At 50.6% G+C, this 20,856-nt stretch overlaps 7 protein-coding genes across 7 annotated transcripts; all 7 read left to right on the top strand.

The window, feature by feature from the left end:
* Positions 1–291: 291 nt before the first annotated feature.
* On the top strand, positions 292–2,057 carry BO82DRAFT_390984 (uncharacterized protein; the record flags this gene model as incomplete). The annotated part of the gene is made up of 4 exons (XM_025638544.1): positions 292–386; positions 448–945; positions 1,014–1,157; positions 1,212–2,057. The coding sequence occupies exons 1-4, from the start codon at positions 321–323 to the stop codon at positions 2,055–2,057; spliced, it is 1,554 nt and encodes a 517-aa protein (XP_025493497.1). The 5' UTR covers positions 292–320.
* Positions 2,058–4,841: 2,784 nt separating this feature from the next.
* On the top strand, positions 4,842–5,507 carry BO82DRAFT_400690 (uncharacterized protein; the record flags this gene model as incomplete). Its single annotated transcript, XM_025639210.1, has 4 exons — positions 4,842–5,097; positions 5,150–5,200; positions 5,257–5,297; positions 5,379–5,507. 4 exons carry the CDS (start codon positions 4,842–4,844, stop codon positions 5,505–5,507), a joined length of 477 nt encoding a protein of 158 aa, XP_025493498.1.
* A 2,049-nt stretch (positions 5,508–7,556) lies between these two features.
* BO82DRAFT_400691 (uncharacterized protein) lies at positions 7,557–8,417 on the top strand (the record flags this gene model as incomplete). Its single annotated transcript, XM_025639211.1, has 1 exon — positions 7,557–8,417. One exon carries the CDS (start codon positions 7,557–7,559, stop codon positions 8,415–8,417), a length of 861 nt encoding a protein of 286 aa, XP_025493499.1.
* Positions 8,418–10,032: 1,615 nt separating this feature from the next.
* On the top strand, positions 10,033–10,961 carry BO82DRAFT_373344 (FAD-dependent oxidoreductase; the record flags this gene model as incomplete). The annotated part of the gene is made up of 3 exons (XM_025637367.1): positions 10,033–10,119; positions 10,164–10,202; positions 10,284–10,961. The coding sequence occupies 3 exons, from the start codon at positions 10,033–10,035 to the stop codon at positions 10,959–10,961; spliced, it is 804 nt and encodes a 267-aa protein (XP_025493500.1).
* Positions 10,962–11,590: 629 nt separating this feature from the next.
* On the top strand, positions 11,591–13,396 carry BO82DRAFT_411810 (amino acid transporter). The gene is made up of 5 exons (XM_025639807.1): positions 11,591–11,857; positions 11,913–12,174; positions 12,228–12,419; positions 12,473–12,861; positions 12,928–13,396. The coding sequence occupies exons 1-5, from the start codon at positions 11,708–11,710 to the stop codon at positions 13,342–13,344; spliced, it is 1,410 nt and encodes a 469-aa protein (XP_025493501.1). The 5' UTR covers positions 11,591–11,707; the 3' UTR covers positions 13,345–13,396.
* A 725-nt stretch (positions 13,397–14,121) lies between these two features.
* Positions 14,122–15,012, top strand: BO82DRAFT_411816 (dihydrodipicolinate synthase family protein; the record flags this gene model as incomplete). Its single annotated transcript, XM_025639808.1, has 1 exon — positions 14,122–15,012. One exon carries the CDS (start codon positions 14,122–14,124, stop codon positions 15,010–15,012), a length of 891 nt encoding a protein of 296 aa, XP_025493502.1.
* Positions 15,013–18,783: 3,771 nt separating this feature from the next.
* Positions 18,784–20,731, top strand: BO82DRAFT_390985 (putative oxalate decarboxylase). Its single transcript, XM_025638545.1, has 8 exons — positions 18,784–19,132; positions 19,198–19,287; positions 19,339–19,354; positions 19,400–19,571; positions 19,634–19,701; positions 19,778–19,898; positions 19,963–20,467; positions 20,534–20,731. The coding sequence occupies exons 1-8, from the start codon at positions 18,856–18,858 to the stop codon at positions 20,680–20,682; spliced, it is 1,398 nt and encodes a 465-aa protein (XP_025493503.1). The 5' UTR covers positions 18,784–18,855; the 3' UTR covers positions 20,683–20,731.
* Positions 20,732–20,856: the final 125 nt, after the last annotated feature.

The following is a 20,856-nucleotide window of genomic DNA, read 5'->3' on the forward strand; positions in this document are numbered from 1 at the left end:
GTAGCGGGCTGGTGCCGGCAGTGAATGTGGATATTGCTTGTTCCGAACTAGCTAGTCCACTCACCGCTTCCAAGTTTGCCGAGCTGGTTACCTGGGGTGGTTTAGTGTGCAAGCCTTACAGTACTCATACGTACTTTTGGCCCCCATGCGGGACTAACTGGCACTGGGCGCAAGCACTGGCGAATGCTTGTGGGGCGGATCATTGCCAGCCACTGCCATCAAGCTAGCTCCCTTTTTTTATAACAGCAACAGTCGTCCCCCCGCAATGCATCAACAAGCCACTTCTGCGAACTTATTTCCCTTTTAGGAATGATAGCATCATGGCCCCGGTATACAGAGGAAAAATCAGTATGGGGTGTACCTTGTGCCGGAAGCGACGGCTGCGAGTAAGTGGGCACCTTCAGACATAGAACATTGGACATGGACAAAATGGCCAACAGTATGCAGTGCGACCGTCGTCAGCCATCTTGTTCACAGTGCCTGAGAGTGAATCAACAGTGTTTCGGATATCGAGACCCGGATACCCTGAGGGTCTATGATCAGAGCGCGGAGGTTGCGTCCAAGGCTCAAGCCCGATATAGTGGTGGTCCCACCCAACAGTCGCCTGCGGAAGCGTCGCCGTCTACACCCACTTTAGTCTATTCACCCATCTCCGATGACCAGCGGGCCATTTCTTATATCATCCCATACTATATTGGCACGGACCAACATCGGGGCTTACTTTTGTTTCTGCCAAGCTTGTTGCAGAATGACCCCTCTCCTGCGTTGATGGCTTCCGCCAAGGCTATAGGCCTGTTGGGTATGACGAGGATGCCGCATGTGAAACAGCGAGCCAGGGAAGAGCATATCATTGCCTTGCGTGCTACCAATAGTGCTTTAAGAGATCCGACAACAGCAACGTCCGATTCCACCCTGGGCGCCGTGTTATTGCTGGGCTTGTATGAGGTGATATCTCCCATTATAAGCTGCAATCCTTTTGTCCAAGCGACATACACTGATCCTCCCCTTTTCAGCTGATCACATCACGACCCACGGAAATGGGCGTTGGCTGGAAGGACCATGCTCAAGGAGCAGCCAAGCTCCTGGAACTGCGAGGTGAAGAGCAGCTGAACTCGCCTGCTGGACTAGAGTTGTTTACCATTGTGCGCTTTCAGAATGTGAGTCATTCCATCTATGGGAGGTTTATACTACCTGCCTAATGCAATTGGAAGGTTATCAGCAGTGTCTTCTTCAGACTGGGATCCCGGATTCATAATTCCCCCACGATCGCAGCGCTGTCTCATGTTGCAAGATCCAAAAGAAATGAACATACCCGGCCGATCGAAACCCTCTACAATATGCTCATCGAGCTGAACGATATAGCAATCGAAGTGGACGAGGCACATCTCCAAGGTGACCTTGAGAAGCAACAGTTGTTGATAGAGAGATCTCTTACCCTTGATGCGCGTCTACTGGCGTGGACAACATCGCTGAGTCCAGCGTGGTCCTATCAAGTCATTGATGACGCGCGTTCCCATCTACCTAAATCCACCTACCCTCCGATCTATGATAACAGATATCATATTTACCACGGGGTCTCCATCGCCACAATGTGGAATAACTACCGTCAGACGCGCATCGTTCTCAACGAGATGATTAGGACAATGGCCCTGCGCCGGTGGAGGCTACAGAATTTGCCACAGTTCCAGCAGATCATCTATCAGTCTACAGGCATTATTGAGCACATGGCAGGGGACATCTGTGACAGTCTTCCATATTACTTCATTTCCGGCGAGGTAGGCTTTGGAAGCATATACCGGGTGCTGTGGCCGCTTTTCATTGCGGGCCGATGCGCAGCAGCTGATTCTCCGGCAAAAGAATGGGCGACGCAGATTCTCGACCTCATTGGAAACATTACAGGTATTCAGCAGGCGATCGGCATGTCGCAGCTACTCAAGCAGGAGAAACCAGCCAGCGTGATTCCCGGAGGGGATCTGGTCACCGAGTCAATGTTTTACCAGGCAGCCAGGTTGTCTCCTGGTAGTGACCAAGAAGCTAGTCATAGATATACACGCTGAAGATGAATAATCAAGATGAAGAAGAGTCGGGGTCAGCTCCAGCTAGGAGATGTAGCGCCAGAACAATGCTGCTTAATTGGTCTCGTCACGTCAGTCGTAAGAACACATGCATCCTTGCGCGGGACACATCGCTAGGTGACAAGAAGACCTCGACAAGCCTTTTGGCGAGGTGCGAAATCAAAGCAATGGCTTATTGTAGGGGAAACAACCGTAGCGCAAGCCAGAGAACCTGCTGACTTGGCATAAAAGCTTCTCATTGACCAGAAGATTGTCAAGGCAGAGCGTTCAGATCTCAACTGCACACGAGGTTCCTAACGCACGATTTCTAATCTATGCAACGAATACGTCTGAATTGGTACTCTGTTACTCTGGAGGGGTAAGGAGGTGAGGCGATGCTTTCCAGCACCAGTCATCCTGCCACGTTTACGTGTAAAAATTTGGCAAGCCAAAGCCAAACAGCTGCACCTATTATATCCTGGACCCACCAGGGTGCTATGTTACGCAAAAGAATAAAGGCTGCAAAAACATACAACAGAAGGGATTCGCTGGTGGTCACCCACCCAACTACTAACCTCCCGGCGTGTGGCTTAAGTACGGCTGAGCGGACGGGAAGCCCTGTTTTCCACACCCTGTGGTCGTATGTAGCAGCTGAAATGTTGCTGAATCTCATATTTGTAAACCCCAATCTTTCTTCTAGCCGCATCCCTGCTGTATTCAAGATCTCTTGCAGTATGACCGAAAGAAACTTGGTCAAAGAGCGACTGTGTTAAGCAGTGAATGTTGGAGCCTCCAAGAAGGATTGGCAAGAGGTAGGCTGCTAGAGGATTGCATTGTATAAGGCAGTAAGCTGATAGAATGTTGTGGGCAAGATATAGACCCGTTGGCACTATGTGAAGAGCATCATAGCGTCATTGTTACTGTTGATGCTTGGGTCTACAATTACCAAGATAAATGGGCCCGTGTCCTTGTTCTATTGCAGGCCATTTGTTGGTTGCGCGACGGTGTCTGCAGGAGACCGGAAACATCAAACAATGCAATCCCGGTGGAGCTCAAGGATGGCACAGTTCTTGGGAAGGTACCTAGTAGCTAAGGTGTATTCAACGGGCATCCGCATAAGCCAGACACCCTGGAAAAGGTGTTGGTGAAGTGTCGCCTCAATATGGGCTCGATGCTCCATGGTGGGGAGATTGGGTAGGTCGCAAGTTGTGTACAGTATTACCTAGTAAGGATGATGAGCTTGCGACTGATAATTTTATTGGTCGGCTTGTGGGGTATATTTCGAAGCTGCAGATAATGGTGTAGGGCTTGCGCGCTACTTTCACTTGGCCTGTTCTCCTGCTCTTCACCTGGCCGATCCGCGTCTTTACTTTTACCTGTATGGACACCCTTAATTATTCTTCTGCTTTTCAATCAATTCGACAGGTGAGGACAGAATGAGGGGAGGAGGGGGAGGCACGGGGGAGGCACGGGGGAGGCACGGGGGAGGCACGGGGGAGATCCAGTACTAATTCTTCTGCGATACTTGTAATGGGATCGATGCTCCTAGCATTCGTTTTTATCGCAATGATTCAGGTTTCCTTTCTCATTGGAACGGTATGGGTCGCGGTTGCGCACGAACTCTAGGTACAGGCAGGGGAGGAGCACAAAGCACTGCGGGTTTGGCCCTTGCCCCGGACGAAAGAGTTAGACAGGGTCGAGGTAGATTCGGGAGGGTTGAAAATCTTTTTTCAGGGGTCGATATGATATGATTAGCGACTTGCGTGGAGACTAGTTTCTTGGGATGGTCTGTCACAAACACAAATCTTGTTCATTAGGCTACCGGCCTAGTGTTGGCCGCCATGTGCGGTTAATAGATTTGTAGTTTGGAGCAGAAATCGCAACGTAGGTGGCTCCAATCGCGTACAAATATATATCTTAATTCCAGCAAAAGATCCGATGTCAACAATTTGCATTCAACATAACTGATTGGACCAATTGAGATGTAAGGGCCCTTGCGCGCCCTTCGACTCAAGCATGTAATCTCCGGAATATCACAGGTTACCCTCTGAAGTAACTCGTTAAGGGATAAATCTATTGAAAGAAACCGGAATAGCAGTTAGCCTAACCTATATAATAGATTTTCTGTTTTTTTCAGTGTGGGTATTAAACACCTGGCATGTATATACTAGCTACATAGCCTTCGGAATTGCGGCAAATGTTATTGTATAATTAGTCTATACATAGTTTGCTTCTTTTTCTGTCTATCCTTTTTCTTTCCTCTTTCGTTTTCGGGTACAGCGGGCGCACCGGAACAGTCCTCAGAGCTGTAACACACGTCAGCGCTGTGCGGGGCTCGAAGTGACTTATTGGGTGATTTGCCGCTTTACTCACTCTGTTTTCAAGCCTGTTATCGCAGCCTCAGGCAGAAGTTAATCCACCTGGATAATCCTCACATACAGTACATGGACATTTGCTCCATGGAAGCAGATCCCATGAAATGGCCTTGCAGGTATCAGATGTCTGGAAATCTCACCACCATTTTCCACTCCCCTTCCAGTTCGGTTTCATCTCTCTGCCAAGTCCGGAGATTATCCATCGCAGAAGGGTTAGACAGATCGGGTCGGATCCGCCACGGCTACTTCCGCTGCCATTCATTCCAATCCACTTTATGCTTGTCATACATGCGGTGAGACCTCGTACCATTTTTATACTCGGAACACCCGTGATGCCTTCGACAAAGAATGGTACACTCCACAAGCAATAGGGGAGTGATGTCTACCGCTTGTCAACTAATAAATGTACAGAATGCATTTCGTCCCCGAGATGCCGGGGCTGAGCCCTGAAATTGAACAAATGAGGGAACTGTACCGCAATGGTCTTCTGAATTCTCTCAACATGGGCTCACGGGCGCCGTGCAACCTGCAGCAGAATCCGACAGCCGGTGCCTTTGGCCCTGCGGGCCAATACACACAGCTACATTATATGGAGGGCTTCTTACCGACTTCAAAAGCATCTTATAACATCTCAATATCGGGCAAAACCCGCTTCGAGAGCTTTGCACGTATACCACAGATCCCAGGTCAACTATTCGATACTCTTTAAAATCATGACAGATGTTGCAGTTATTGGCACTGGCCTCCGACTCCCCGGCGGAGTGACCAATTGTACCCAACTTTGGAATATGCTAGCCAGTTTTGCGCATGGCTGGTCCCTCCCCCAGCAAATCGCTTCGATCAAGAAGACCTGGAATCCTGGAAAAAGGTAAAGCCTTAATCCCGGGCTTTAATGTGCGGCCCATCATCATTCCGAATCGAATGCTGATCCATGGTCGTATTTTGCCAGACCGGGGTGGAAGGTGCATATTTCCTCACGGGAGATATTGCCCGCTTCAACGCGGCCATGTTCAGAATTTCGCCCGAGGAGGCCCAGGCGATGGACCCTCGTCTACTTCAAGTTGTATCCAAAGTCTAGGTGCGGGGGCTGCTCCGCCGCCTTTGCCATCGTTCAATCCAAAGCTTCAAAAGTAATTCGTCTCTGCCTGGATTCCTTCATAAAGTAGCGAGTGATTACTATATAATAAGTAATTAAGCTTTTGCAATATATGGGTGTAACATCAAGAATGCTGTACCTGGCGGGAAGATTCTGGAACAACAAAAGCAGATCGGTTACCATCGGTCATGGCACCAAACAACCAATATTGATCAACAAGATGTACATGTAACTTCAACCGCATGACATGGGGACACATTACTCTGCTTTGGAAATCCAGAAGAATAGGGCCAGATTAAATCTTATGTGTAGTCTAAGCCTAGGTCGATATTTTATAAAGCTTCAATCCATCAAAGCAAAAGAACTAAGCATCAAGAGGAACAGCGGAGCGATAGTGAGAAAGCATTGCATCCACGCCACATAGGGCTGGCAAAACCGATGAATGGTATGATCAGCCATGATATCCTGGAGTGCATCCGCCCGAACCGCCTCCCACCATCGGTCCAAAAAGTTCTCACAGTAGAGCCGGAATCACGGGCTCACAGTAATCTCCGAGACCCCAGGATGAGCTGCAGTTCCGCCGGCGTCATATATCAGTAATCCCGGATCTCCTCCGCATTGCGATTGAGGTGGTCATCGACCTTGCAGAGAAATACTGACGCAACTGTCAAGTCCCCGGCACCCACCGAGGAGTTAGATGGCGCTGTCTCAACGGGATTCTTGGCTTACCCTCGTGCTCCCCCCCCCCACTGCGCATCACGGGGGGATCGTATTCAAATATCTTAAGGGCCCCGGTTGCAACCATGAGATCCTCTTCGAATTCGATAGATTTGGACCTGGTCGGCAGAATGGGGCTTTTTTTGAGCACTTGGGAAAATTCGATTATGCCATGATTGCCATGTCTCAGTCGGAGAAAATGTGTTGGGTGGTTCCTTCCTCGATCCTAAAGTCGTAAGTTTCAATAAGCAGTGGCGTCTTAGATGGCGTGAATCTCGCGCTGAGTGAATGCTTTTCTGTCGCTAAGGACTCAAGGAAAGAGCAACCCTGTTTTAGGGTGAATTCGTGAATTCACAGGCATAATATAACCATTCATTTAACACTGCCCAGTGTAACTTCCGCCAACGCTTATTATTGCACGTTCATCATTCCCATACGCAGCTTGGCGAAAAACCTCTTGACTTACGAAGAAGTTTTTCCATTCAAGCTTTCATCCTTTCTCAGCACCTTGACTCTCACCCAGTCCGGAATGCTAACTGGACCAACCTCGGCCATCTCCGAGCTCTCTTGACTCGTTCTGATGTTCAAGTCAACAAATCCCCCTTCCTTGGCAGCAGAACAAAGATTTAAACCCGCTAAGGCCTTTCTACGATTTAGGAAGCCCATCTAATCATATTCTCTAGGTTCCGTCCAGCTGTCAAGGACGTTCCAGGGGAAGACAAAGCTCGGTTATAATAGAGTTCTGTGGTGTTGTGGTTTCACTGTTCTTTAATCGTCCTGCGTTGACAATACCTGTTGGCGGTCATGCGGCCTCAGTAGGTAGCAAGGCTGCCGCTCATCGCGCACCGCGGTGGCCTCAGCTATTTCCTCGCAGGTAGCCTCACCAAGAAGAACTCAAGCATCTTCCACCTCTCTCGCAGGTGTCATCAGATTCTGAAGCTATGATGCATGCGCAAAAACGTAGTACCCTTATAGGGTTCTACCCCTAACCTGTGGATTCCAACAAACTCGATAAAGCTGCAATCTTGTAAGAGGCTTGAAACTCACAATTTAACTAACCTTAGTGGTCTTTTATCTAGTGCATTCCGGAGTATTTACAAGGCATGACGTGACTATGCACTTACCAGTGTCCATTGTACCTTACGCCAGCGCTCACTTTTACAGCAGTAATGACGCAACTGAGGCAATGCCGACATTCATGACTCATTCCAAATTTTCCACTTTCATGTTTCTCAGCATCATTACTCTCATGCAGTGCAGAGCCACAACGCAAACAATCCCAAACATATCCGAGCTCCCTTGCCTCGATTCAAAATGTCCGACTCACCAGACGGTCCCTCCATAAGGGAAGAAGGGCGCTCGCAATGTTCTCAGGACGAAGAAAACTCGCTGCCGTCCCATACATGTACCGTATTTTACCTTCCGGAGATCCTGGAGATGATCCTGCTAGACCTGGATATGCTCACATTGCTGATTTCACGTCGCGTCTGCCACACGTGGAACGAAATGATCAAGTCCTCGCGCAGAATTCAACAGGCGTTATTCTATATCCCAATCGAGAGCAAGCCACCAGACCAGCAAGCTATGAAGAACCCGCTCGTGGTTGACAAAATATGGTTCGACTTTCTCAGAACAGAACTTGTCTCGCGGTTCAGAGTCTTCGTTCCTCTCGGCGGGGGATATCGCCGGATTCCCCGCATCGCGTCCGAAAAAAGGGAGAAGGCGTATATGCGTCCCGAGGCGAGTTGGAGAGGGATGCTTCTCCAACAGCCTCCAACGGATGTTGTTCGTTTCTGGAACCCTAAAAGCCCCAACATTCCCATTGGGTGGTTTGCTGATATGGCCGACACCCACGCCAAATGGATGCCAAATAAAGATCACATTCGTATGGAGAACGTGGCATATTGGATAGACACTGGGGCGTTTTCACCGGGACCTCTCCCATTTCTATGCTGGGATGATCCAAGTATCATGAGGAAAGCTGGAGGCCGCCGAAGATTGGCTCGAAATTCCATTCTTTCTGAACACCTACTCCGGTTTGATCTCACTATCAACACCGAATCTTACGGATCAGGAGTATGGTGGGGCCCTGCAAATACTCCAGTAAAGCCTTCGACATTGAAAATCTGGAGTCACAAAGAAGAGGTCCAACTGCTTCAAGGAGAGCCAGCGTAAGTTTTGGAATTTGATACGGTTTATATGCTATCTGTGGTGTTCGCTCCTTCCTATCCTGGGACACTTGAAATTTGATACAGTAAACTTGATATGATGGTTTTCGCCCCTTCCTAAATTACAAAGCTGTAGAAGGTGTAGAGAGTAGAACTCTATAACCTTACCCTAACTACAGCTCTCTAAAACCCTTAGCACGCAATTCTGTTTCGCCTTTTTCGAAATCTAAAAATGGCGTTTGAGAATTCGAGAAACCCCTTGAAGATGTTTTCCGAGTTGGGGAAGGCCCTGAGCGCTCTGAAACCCTCTCACCACCCAAGAGTCCCACTCGCGAATTGGAGGAGCTTGACGCGGCAGCAAGGCGGCATATACTCTTGTCCGAAGCAGCAACTACCAGTATCCCATTCAGCCGTCTTACAATGGCGCAGATGTTTTTATACTTTGGGATTCATGAGAATCCAGAGACGTTCAATTGGCCCTCTCTGGGCAGACAGCGCCCTCCAAATCTGGGTATGGGCCAATCATAAATGGAATCTCTATCCTGTATAGTAGCCAGAAATTCTACTTTAGAAAAAGAAATCGACACCATCAATTACCTCGCCAAAGGAAGCGTCGAGAATGAGGCCAAAGCAAGAGCACGGCTCAATAAGATTCTTCTCGCGCTTGTCAGCGATATTGATCTGAGTGCTCGTCCAGGCATGAATCGAATGGCCCTAGACTTTGAGACTAGGCTCACAATCTTGATCCCAAGCCATCATATTGCAGTAACGGGAAATTCGGACTATTTAATATGGTACCGTGACCATGAGCATCCCCACAACCAGCTGATTATAGTCGAAGCCAAACGGCTGGACAATTTCGCCGATGCGCTTGCCCAGATTCTGGGCTATATGGGTAAGGGCACTATATGATTTATAAGGCGTGTCTAATCATAATCTAGGGTCCGTCCAGCTGTCGAGGAAATTTGCCGGGAAGGAAAGGGTTACTTGCTACGGAGTCCTTACCAACTGTGAAAAATTTTGTTTTGTTGTGCTGGATGAAAGGAGTCAGATCCGAACCCTCTCCCGTTGCGCTGACAGATTGGGCTTCCGAATTAATAAATCCTAGTACTCAGTTATTACATACAAGTGGGAGGCGGGCCAAAGAGCCCAGATCTGGGATACCTTCTGGTGGATGGCGGAGTCAGCCAGCTTTCAATCTCGCGAAACGTCGGAGGTGAGTGGCTGATACTGGCCAACGACCTCTCTAAAGGTCGGGCGTAGCCCCGGGGTGCATTGCACAGCGCACCCTGGTTGGCCAGTATCAGCCCTCACGGTAACCTCGGTCGTCTGTCTGTCTGGCGAATTTCTGAGTCGTTGTTTGTTATTTGTCATGAATATTCTTCTGCGCGCTGTGCTATTGTCGTGGTTTGTTGTTTTTACTATGCTGCATTGACAATACCAACTGGACATCCCGATTCCGGCAAGTGATTCCGGTGTTATCTTGGGCCTATCGGCTTGTAACTATACAGTAAATAGTTAGCTCCTGTCGCTATCTATGTAAATACCTCGAACGTAAACCGATTCTCCTGGCAATCTCAACTCACTTTTCAACTGTTCAACAACCCCCTCATCCACCAAAAATGCAGAAAGTGGGCATTATTGGCTCGGGCATCATCGGCCTTCTGTCGGCTCTGACCCTCACCGATGCCGGCTACAAAGTGACCATCGTGGCCCGCGATCTACCGGGCGATGAAACTCAAGATTGGGCCAGTCGGCCTTAGCACATCGGGATCCAACCAGCGGTGTTCAAGTAAGTCGGCCACTCACTCGAAGTGCACATCCTGCTCGTGCCGTGACCTCCCCGCTAACCCGTCCCCTGTAACATTTCCAGGTCATCAAGGCCACGGAACACTACGACGACCGCGAAGACGATTCCAGCATCTGGTACAAGGCGATCGTGCCGCGCTACCGATGGATCCCGAAAGAAAAGCTGCCCGATGGAGTGAAGCTCGGGTTTACATATACCTCCATGACAATCAATCCCACATACCTCCTCCCATGGATTCAAAAACAGCTGCAGGCTCGTGGGGTGACCTTCATCCGGAAAACGCTGAGCTCGATCGCAGAAGCCAAGAAGATCACCGGAGCGAAGATCATCGTCCACGCCTCCGGGCTAGGTGCATACACTCTCGCCGGCGACAAGAACGTGGACGCGATTCGCAAACAGACCATGTTCGTCAAGACAGACTTCGTCGAAGAGTTGATGATGCATCAGGGCTCGCACTACACCTACGTTATCCCGCGGATGTTCACAAACGGTGCCATTATTGGAGGCGTGGGCCATCCCGGGAATCTGGAGCGTAACGTTGATAGAGATCTACGTGCGGATATCCTCCAGCGGGTGAATACGATGACGAATGGCGGTCTTGCGGCGGTCGATCTGGAGAAGGATGTTCAGAAGGATATCGTCGCGTTTCGGCCGGGGAGGAAAGGAGGATGTCGACTCGAAGCCGAGGGGGATGTCGTGCATGCCTACGGATTTGCTGGCCTGGGGTATATTTTCAGCTAGGGCGTGGCGATGAAGGTGCGGGAGCTGGTTGACTCGATTGTGAGGCAAGATGAGGCTCCAAGGAGTCACTTGTGATATGTATTTGTGGGCATAATATACCGGACTGGGTAAAGGCAAGCATCCATGAGTGAGTTGGATACGTTAAATGGGCCATGTTATGCATAATGGTCACGGGAAGGAGAAACCACGCATAGCTCTCGATAAGCCCAATAAGTCCATATCTAGAACATCGCTCTCGCGTTATCAGAAGATGATTGAGCACATCAATGTGCAGCAGGGGAGCACTTGCCTATTAGGCTTTCTGCCTAGGTAGATATCCCGCCAGATCTACCGATATCGACATGACTGTACGATTTGACCTGCAATCAAGACTTTGCCTCTTGATGACCTCCAGCGTGAGAAACATGCTGGGAGTGATATGCACCCGATAAGAAACTGATTCGAGAATGGACATGTCACTGGCTCTTCGAGCCGCAGCAAGGTGATCTCCCAACCCCACCCTCGGCGTAACGGTGCAATGAGGACGTGCAGCACTTATCATGTTACTTTTCTCCGGAAGGAGTTTCCATATTCTCTACTTTATCTGCTTCCCCGCATCCCCATATCTTACAGGTGGGCCACACTAAGCGCAATTAAGCAATAACCGGGGATGCGTCAAGTCTAAATAATCAGTGTACTCGTAGGGATATTGGGATGTCACTTGTCCCGAATTCATCTCTAAGTCTTCTACATCCTCTATCAACGCTATGTCTGCCATGAAGAAACAAGAAAACCCTGACCCTGACCGGGACAGCATTGCCACTGTGCACTCACAGATCGATGAGACATCCAGCGAGCCGATTCAAGAGGATGCTGTATTCGGTGAGATTCGTGAAGGCGATACCAACTATCGTAATGTGAGCTCTCTAGGGGTTACTGCATGAACCATCACATCAAGCTGACCAGGCCTAGGTGAGCTGGCTGGGAACCACAGCTCTTATGATCAAAACTCAAATCGGCCTGGGCGTTCTCTCGATGCCAAAAGTCTTCGACATTCTTGGAATCGTGCCCGGAATAATCCTTCTTCTCACAATCGCCGGGATGACGTCCTGGTCGAACTGGATGGTGGGTGTCTTCAAACTACGCCACCCCAGTGTCTATGGAATCGACGACGTGGGGAAAATGCTGTCTGGACGCTTTGGTTATGAGTTACTCGGTGCAGCATACACCTTGTGTGAGAGCTCGTCCTTCAAAATGATTTTGACCGGGGCTCTAACCTCTTAGTAGACTGGATCTTTGTTGGTGGTTCGGCTCTGCTGAGCATGTCAATTTCCTTGAACGCGCTCTCCGACCACGGAGCTTGCACTGCAGTCTTTGTGGCTGTCGCTGCCGTTATTGGGTTGCTCTTCTCCAGCATCCAAACTCTTGGTCGTATCAGCTGGCTGGCCTGGGTAGGTGCTGCATGCATCATTACTGCAGGTATGTTGAGCCGAGTCCCTCCATATATTCACGTGGAATTAAACAATTGCCAGTCTTTATCCTCACGATCGCTGTTGGAATTCAAGGCCATGCTCCGATGACAGACGGTGTGATCCCAGAGCCAGACTACAAGCTCTTTGGCAATCCGACCTTCGTCGAGGCCATGACTGCTCTCTCCACCATCTCATTGACTTACGCGGGGACCCCAGCATTCTTCAACATTGTCTCGGAGATGCGTGACCCGCGACACTTCACTCGAGCCCTCACCATCTGTCAAGTCACTGTCACGGTCATTTACATTGTAGTTGGAACGGTCGTGTACTATTACTGCGGATCCCACGTTGCATCGCCCGCTCTCGGCTCTGCAGGAATCCTGATCAAGAAGATTAGCTACGGGTTTGCTCTTCCGGGGCTGGCTGTCTCCGCCACTCTGATGCTTCATGTGAGTGCTCGCCGTGCTGATTTCGATCCTTTTACCGTGCCTCGCCCTCAACTAACATTACACAAGTTACCCGCCAAACACATCTTTATCCGCATCCTTCGAGGCACCAGACACCTGACCGGTCAGACTCGGACGCACTGGATCGTCTGGCTTGGGTCTACCTTCACCGTAACCTCGGTCGCATATATCGTCGCAAGCAGCATCCCCGTGTTCAGCGACCTGGTATCACTTGTGGGAGCTCTTCTGGCAACATCTTTATGCTTCCAACCGATGGGATGTATGTGGCTGTACGATAACTGGGGACCGGGCCGGCAGAAGAAGTCTCTGAGGTGGTGCTTGATGGTTGCCTGGTGTATCTTGGTCATCCTGACCGGCTTCTTCTTGACGATTGGGGGCACCTATAGCTCTATAGTGAGCATCATCTCGTCTTACGAGAGATCCGGGGTTTCGTCGGCCTGGTCCTGCGCCAATAATGACAATTAGGGAGTTTTGGCCATTCCTGAATGTGCAAGTGTGTATATAAAGGTGAAACGGCAAGGCAGTGATTGTTTCTTGTACCTAGCTTCAGCGAGATAATCGAGTGACGTTTCTGAATATCGTTGTCAATACACTTAAAACTTTGAAGTCGAAATCCGAGTGTTGGAGCTATTGTCCCCAAAATCAGTAAATGTCTTCCTCATCGCATCAAACTTATAGTTCCGGACAAAAGCTCTTCTGCGGGCTTTTGCTCGCAGAAAATGGGTTGCTTTCATAATCTGTTAGAGCCCTCACTTGCAGGCATCAACACACTCTTTGCGATCGGAGGCTCCGGTCGCACTCCTACCCAGTACTGTGCACATATGACGTCGAGACCCGCTTCACGATAAACCCTGTCTAGGTATAAGTATGACAGTCCTGAGGGAGTAGTTCACATTTTCGGAAAGACATCCTGATCAGATGTCTGTGTTCAGATCTACCCCCAATTTTCAGGGCTGACCCGATGGCCGCCAACTTGCCGAATTCGGAGTTCCGCGGAACCACCTGCCAATTCAGGCGATCAGCTGGAGGGGCAGCTCAGAAACATCCTCTATCAACGAATTTGTCGCCAGAAGCGCTAGGTATTTAAGTGATAGCCCGTTCGAGCTTTTGTTCAGTGTTATCTCAGTCAATAGCTATTAGTCTAAATCCTTGAGTGTGCTCAGTCTTCTCTCCTCCAAACCCGAATCCCTAATCATCAATCTGGATCAAAAGCATCCATCCGACATCACCACACCCAACACAATGGCCGACCTCCACGGAATCATGGTGGCGCTGATCACCCCCTTCACCGACGACCAGACGGCCATCGACGCCCCGCGCCTGCAAGCCCTGATCGACCGCCTCATCAAAGCCGGCGTGCACGGCCTCGTCCCCGGCGGCAGCACCGGCGAATTCACGGCTATGACCATCCCCGAACGCAAGCAACTGACCGAGCTCGTCGTCAAATACACCGACGGCCGCGTGCCCGTCATCGCAGGCACGGGGGGCCTCACCACAAGGGAGACGCTCGAGCTCTCGATCCACGCCGCCCAGGCCGGCGCCTCAGCACTAATGGTCGTCCCCCCCTTCTACGACGCAGTCAGCCTAACCGAGCTCAAAACCCTGATGACTGAGATCACGCAAGCAACGCAGCTACCCATCGTCTACTACAACATCCCTTCCGCCACCGGCCTGAAACTGACGCCCACCGAGCTGGCCAGTCTGTCGGAGGTGGGCGTACGCTACCTGAAGGACACGTCGGGCGACGCACCCGCCCTCACGGAGATGCTGTTTGGGTTGTCGGATAAGATCACCGCGTTCAACGGCTGGGACACGCTGACATTCTACGGGCTGGCGGCGGGCGCGCGCGGCGGGGTCTGGGGCGCGGCCAACATCATCCCCGAGCTGGCGGTCGAGCTGTGGGAGGCGGTCGCCGTGCGCGGGGATCTGGCCAAGGGCCGCGAGCTGTGGGCCAAGGCCTGGCCGGTCTGCAACTTCCTCGAGTCGCATAACTATGCCGCTGCCGTGAAGACGGGGCTCGAGTTGACGGGCACCCCCACCGGGGGCGTGCGCAAGCCGTTTCACATGCTGGGGACGGAGGCGCAGGAAGAGTTCAAGGTGTTGATTCAGGGTGCGGGGGTTAAGACTGTTTAGCTTTCTGTATTCAAGATGAATTTAGCGGGTCTTACGCAGACGTCAATCAGATGTTCTTGCTTTGATGCTCTTAATGCTTGGTTGTAGCAGGTACAGTACACTGGTAAGCTCAAAGTCTGGATGGGGCTGAAGGGGGGTTGCATTTCGTCATTTTCAGCAGTCCTCTTCAAGTGAGCGATAGCTATTTTGTCTCATGACCAAAGTGGACTGCGGAGACGGGGATTCTATCGGACGAGGTGGTCTGCGACTGAGGGTCGCTCCTTCCTTAATTCGGGATAAATGCGACACACAGTGTGATTGCCATGGAACAGAAGACGAGGAAGTTCAACTGCGAAAAGTTTCCACGGCTTGCGCAATGATCTTGTGCACCGCATAAATCTCACACAACAGGTGGATCTCGATCGCGTAGCACTGCTGCCTGAAGGACCCGTTGGTGAAAGGCAGTACACTGCAAGATCAGCTGGGAAAGACAGCTGATAAGAGACTCAGAAAGTCGTACAAATCAGGGTGTATGACAAATATGAGTCTATCCGCATGCCTCGTAGGGCTGGATTTGTCCTATAGCTAGGCCAATTGAATACTTGATCTCTTATCGATCTCTTATCGAGTGAAGCGAAGATGGGGCTCAACCAACAGCGGGACCAAATCCGCAGATCATTTGTAATGACCTTATCATAAATCAGCGTCAGCAGACAAAACCCGGATCGTAGCGGCAACGCTAGAAAGAATGTACAGTACAGACGCAGCTAAAAATACCTTGGAGCCTCGATCTTGCCGTCCTTGCCGTGATAACCGGTGCCCTAGTCAGGTACCCCGGTCAATATTCCCAGTCCAGACATTCAGTGATAGGCCCGAAATAGCATTATAACGACTTGAAATTCACGGAGTTGTAGTAAGGAGAGGAAACTAGGACCCCAAAAAGCCGATGGGAGAGAAGATACTCAAGTATGCCATTCAGCAAGGAGAGATTGCGCGACCGCCACAGGTCCTGGCGCATTGACCCGATCTCCACCCCGGTGGCCGCTTGCTTACTTGGATAGTGACCCGCCTGGCCTGTTCTTTTCCATCCTTGTTCTGGGCCTCGGCATTGCCCCATTCGAGAAGAGGGGTTGTCCTTTCACTGATTGGGTGATTTCCAAGGGCTGGGATGTGCAAATGGTGTTTGCTTTTCGGGTTCCGTGCTCTCGGGAAGGAGGGGACGGATTAAGTCAGTGGCGCATGAGTAACGAGACTTGCGGGCTGTCTCTTGTTTGCTTGGAGGTGTAGTGGAGGATACAGCCTGCATCCTTGAGCTTGACACGTACGCATGCCAGGATCATCCGCTGTCGACTGGATATGGAATCTTGGTAGTGATATGATGACGGCAGCGAGGCACCGTGTCTATTCGAGGGTTGGGAAAATGCGGAAGGCGCTCCGCAGTTGGCATGCACCTCTTCATAGTGATGGAATTCATGGAGCCTTGTATATAGGGAGGAACTCGAAGAGGGTTGTGCTGAGTAAGACGACTAGGTTGCAGAGGCAATGAACATAAGCATGGGTCTCAATTCTAACTATTATCAGACGGAAGTGGTATGACAGAGGGAAATCCTTTTGGTAAATGGAACCAGATGCTTTAAGGGTTCTCAGTGACGATTCATTTCATGAAGAACCTTGAAATATGTATTGTGCGGGATGGAGCGACCCTGGATGTAGGGCAGGTTTCCTGATCCCAGATGAGAAAGTAGGACAGGAAAAGCATGTCAATAAGCGTATAGACTTTGTACAGCAGAGAAGGTCAGCATAATAGTGACGGTACAGAATATACCATTGGGTAGAAGTCATTCTCCTACTTCTTCGGGTCCTGGTTTTCTGATTAGCGACGCATCAACCTGGCCTGGTCAGATTGAAAATGTATTTAACCATGATAGGAAGTCAATGCAGTGGCATAGTCGCAGGTATCAGACTAGCACCATATACTGCCGCGAGGCGCAATCTTGCTCAGAACATACCTGCCTTTTTTTCCCTCTCCATCATAGGGAGGTATTGCCTTCCATGGTCAGATTACTTGCAAGTCTCATTGCGATAATAAAGAAATTTGGTTAAGAGATGTCCAATAATAGATTTTTGAAATCCTGTACCTCAGAATGTTCTTCATAATGTAGCCAATGTATTAGGCCCACGATAAATTTGTGAAATGGCTAACGATCATCTGGCAACGGAGGGTAGTAGTGTGCACAGTGGCAGGCGTGTTGTCTTCCCAGAGCTAACTTCCATTCAAATCGCCCCCAAATAATTCTCTGCTCAGCACACGGAAAGTTCTTGCTTGAGCCTGACTCCTTGCATAACCAGGCTGAAGGATTTAGAAATCCCGCGTGCAGGGGTAATTGGGTCATGATGAAAGTGAAAAGCAGGTTTACCTGGTTGTCAAGGAGGTAGACGCGGGAAGGAGTGGAGCGGATTGGCTCCCAAGGTTGCCGCTCTGGTTAGCCCGATTGCGAATACCTCATCTCTTCTCATGTCGTTTCGTCCCTTCGTGGTTTGTGAATATACACCGCTATTTGACACTGGTGAAGCGGAAGCGGAAGGGAGAGACGCAAGGGGGGGTCAGCTGGAAAGTATGCGGAAAAGGCGGATGAGATGAGGGGTCGTGAGGAGAAGGAGAAGTATGAGGACAGAATGGATGACAGCTTGTTCAATGATGACAGTGTCCGCTAGAGAGTAAGATGACGGGCTTTCGAAGTGGATTCTTGATCTGGAAGAGAGTACATACTAGGTCCGTGCCACTCGTCGGAATTAGGGCTCGGTGATGCGCGGAGATGACTGCTATTCCTGGACCGGGCTTGTGCATGGCGTCGCTGAAGGGCGTCGCAGTGGATGGTTAGACATCCCGGGAACGAGTATTTCCGTCCAGTGTTTTTGACTCATTCAGCCAACAGTGGCAGCGATATTAAAAGCATCTGATATCATGCGGGGGAAAGCAACCAGCATTCCTCCTGGTTGATCCGGGGGCCGCGACTAAGATGCCGAGCTCCCGGATTGGAGAACCCAACAGCCACGACTGGGTCTGGCTAGCGGCCTTAAGCCATTTTTGTCGCGGCTCCATGCAGCTGCATAATTGGGACTGGATCATCTGCGCCGGGAAAATCAAGCATTGGACAAGAATTCCCCGCACGCGGGAGGGGGAGATGTGCAGTATTGTATGTACATACACACCTCGCTTCCGTTAGTGGGCTGGCTATGGTGTCCGTCAGAGGCTTACAATCCTGACTACGCGGCATCCAATAAGCTCCACTACAGATCGCTATACTCGCTTACTGCACATCGTACGTGTGCCGCAGATTTACAATAGATGTGGACAAACCGTGCTTGCGTAGTAATTTCGCCCAGCAAGGTCCCCCCGGCTCCACCATTGTGTCGCAGAAGTCAACTCCCAGACAGCTAGCCCTTATGAGCCCCTCCCTACCTACATCTCCTGCCTAGCTCACCTACGGACCGACCATAAAAGAAACACCGTCTCTGAGGACTCCTAGTTACCAGTATCTCCACTCGGTAAGCAGCTGTGCGCCCAGCCAGCGAGCTGCGCAATGGCTGCAGCCCTAGCCATTCCCGCCATGTCTCCGCTTCGTGAGGGGTAAACAAAAGGTTGAGCAGCAAACATTCATGATCCAACGTCATCTCAACCAGCTACAGCGTGAGGGGAAGGCTTGCCGCGACCTTTTGGTTCCAACAATTGACCCCAAAATTGAGCCAGGGGTTTAAATAAGAAGCTGCAGGACGCATTGCAGAGCTCCTTTCTTTTCGTCCAAGCAACCATCCTGATCTTCTTAATTTCCTCTTCTCAAGCTTCTCACGCGCAGAGACACGATGAAGTCTACATTGTTACTTTCCCTCCCTCTCGCGACGCTGTTCGCCTCGCGAATTCAAGGCGCCCCGACGAGCAACCCCCCACTGCGAGGATCGGAAGATCTAATTGGGTATTCCTCGTCGAACACGCTTTCCGATCAGACAACGGAAGACATCACGTATACGCCGGTGGCTGGTCAAACGGATGACGCCGATCTCGGCGTGTACCTTGATTTCGAGGATTCGGATAGCCCGCAACCGATCCGAGGGGATAAGGGCGCGACGGATCCAGGTCCAAGTAAGATTTTCTCGTTTGATAAGGATGAGAAACAGAATTTTTTATGTAATGTCACACTTATGCAGGAAACACCTACTACGATCGCATCAACAGTGACAAATTGGCGCCCCCTGGCACGGATGAAGGGCAAACAATCAATGCGCAATGGCCCATGGGTGAGTGTTCTTGTTCGTCTGGTTAAAGTTCGCCACTGACGGGTTAAACAGGACTCAGTCACAATCGGTAAGTCGGCTCGTTGCAAGTACCGAAGCAATGCTGATTAGATAGGCTTGGAATGAATGAATCCGGATGGGCGCGACAGGAGAATACCGTGGTGATGCCAGGAGCCACAAAAATGGCCGGGGTGGATATGCGCTTGGAGGCTGGGGCGTATCGTGAACTGCACTGGCATGTTGCAGGCGAGTGGTCATTAGTTTTGAACGGATCATGTCGGATTGAGGTGAGCTTTGTTTGTGAAAATCGCTTGGATTTTCAAAAGATACCCTCACTAACATTGCACAGGCTGTGAACGAAAATGGCCAGACGTTTGTCGATGACGTAACAGCCGGCGATGTCTGGTTTTTCCCTCCGTACGTGCCTATTTTTGCGACATGAGCTTGATTATTTGGTCTTCCAATCAACCACTGACCTGAAATGTGCAATTAGTGGAATCCCGCACTCGATCCAAGCCCTGGACTCCGGGGTAGAGTTTCTACTGGTCTTTGATGACGGTGCCTTCTCCGAGGACAACACATTCCTCGCCACTGAAGTGTTCGCCCACCAACCTGTAGGCTTGACTCAATTTCCCGGCTATTGCTCACAGCCTCTAATGCTAATATACTGGTCGACAGAAATCCGTCCTGGCCAAAAACTTTGACCTCCCCGTTGCCGCCTTCGACGATATCCCCGAGGACGAACTGTACATCTTCCCCGGCACGCCCGCGCCAGCCAACATCAGCGAGCAGAATGTGACCGGCACCGCGGGCGTTGTCCCCCAGAGTCAAAGCTACTCCTACCATTTCTCCGAGCAGCCCGCCCACGAGGTGGAAGGCGGATCCGTCAAGATCGTCGATCCGCTGACCTTCCCCGTCGCCGACAACTTCGCCGCTGCCGTGGTCACCGTGCATCCGGGCGGTATGCGCGAGATCCACTGGCATCCGACCAGCGACGAGTGGACATTTTTCATCCAGGGCCAGGGTCGCGCGACTCTGTTCACTGCGCCCAGCACCGCCACTACTTTTGACTTCCGCGCTGGAGACGTGGGGTATTTCCCTCAGTCTAACAGCCATTATATCGAGAACACCGGCGATGAGGATTTGGTCTTTGTCGAGGTGTTGCAAGCGGATCAGTTCTCTGGTAAGCCCTTTGTTTTCTTCCGCTCGTCATATTAACTCTCGCAATTCTTCGCTAACCAGAAACCAGATGTGTCGCTCGGCCAATGGATCGGATCCACCCCCAAGCAGATCGTGGCGGACACGTTGCAATTGCCACAGAGTGCTTTGGATCGGCTGAAGACGGAGAAGATGTATGTGGTTGCTGGTTCGAATGAAACGGATGAGTCGGCGCAGTAGGTGGATTTATTCATAGCATGTGCTGTACATGACTGTTCAGTCGGGACAGATGGCTCTCAAATAAGAATTTATAGAATCTAAGGGTATATTCAGTGGAAGGACTTCTTTCCGATTTAGTCTCATGGTCGCAGGTAGATTGGTAGGGCCAAACTCTCGCGTAGGTTCCGAGCAACT

Source organism: Aspergillus uvarum (genome assembly GCF_003184745.1).
Source record: "Aspergillus uvarum CBS 121591 unplaced genomic scaffold BO82scaffold_17, whole genome shotgun sequence".
Taxonomy (NCBI): Eukaryota; Fungi; Ascomycota; class Eurotiomycetes; order Eurotiales; family Aspergillaceae; genus Aspergillus; species Aspergillus uvarum.

What these genes read in the sequence shown, in the direction of transcription:
- BO82DRAFT_411810 (XM_025639807.1), top strand. Translation starts at nt 11,708, where the DNA reads ATGTCTGCCATGAAGAAACAAGAAAACCCTGACCCTGACCGGGACAGC. An exon ending in GCGATACCAACTATCGTAAT is followed by an intron (nt 11,858 to 11,912) that starts GTGAGCTCTCTA and finishes GACCAGGCCTAG; the next exon opens with GTGAGCTGGCTGGGAACCAC. An exon ending in CGGTGCAGCATACACCTTGT is followed by an intron (nt 12,175 to 12,227) that starts GTGAGAGCTCGT and finishes ACCTCTTAGTAG; the next exon opens with ACTGGATCTTTGTTGGTGGT.
- BO82DRAFT_390985 (XM_025638545.1), top strand. Translation starts at nt 18,856, where the DNA reads ATGAAGTCTACATTGTTACTTTCCCTCCCTCTCGCGACGCTGTTCGCC. An exon ending in CGCGACGGATCCAGGTCCAA is followed by an intron (nt 19,133 to 19,197) that starts GTAAGATTTTCT and finishes ACACTTATGCAG; the next exon opens with GAAACACCTACTACGATCGC. An exon ending in AAGTGTTCGCCCACCAACCT is followed by an intron (nt 19,899 to 19,962) that starts GTAGGCTTGACT and finishes ACTGGTCGACAG; the next exon opens with AAATCCGTCCTGGCCAAAAA.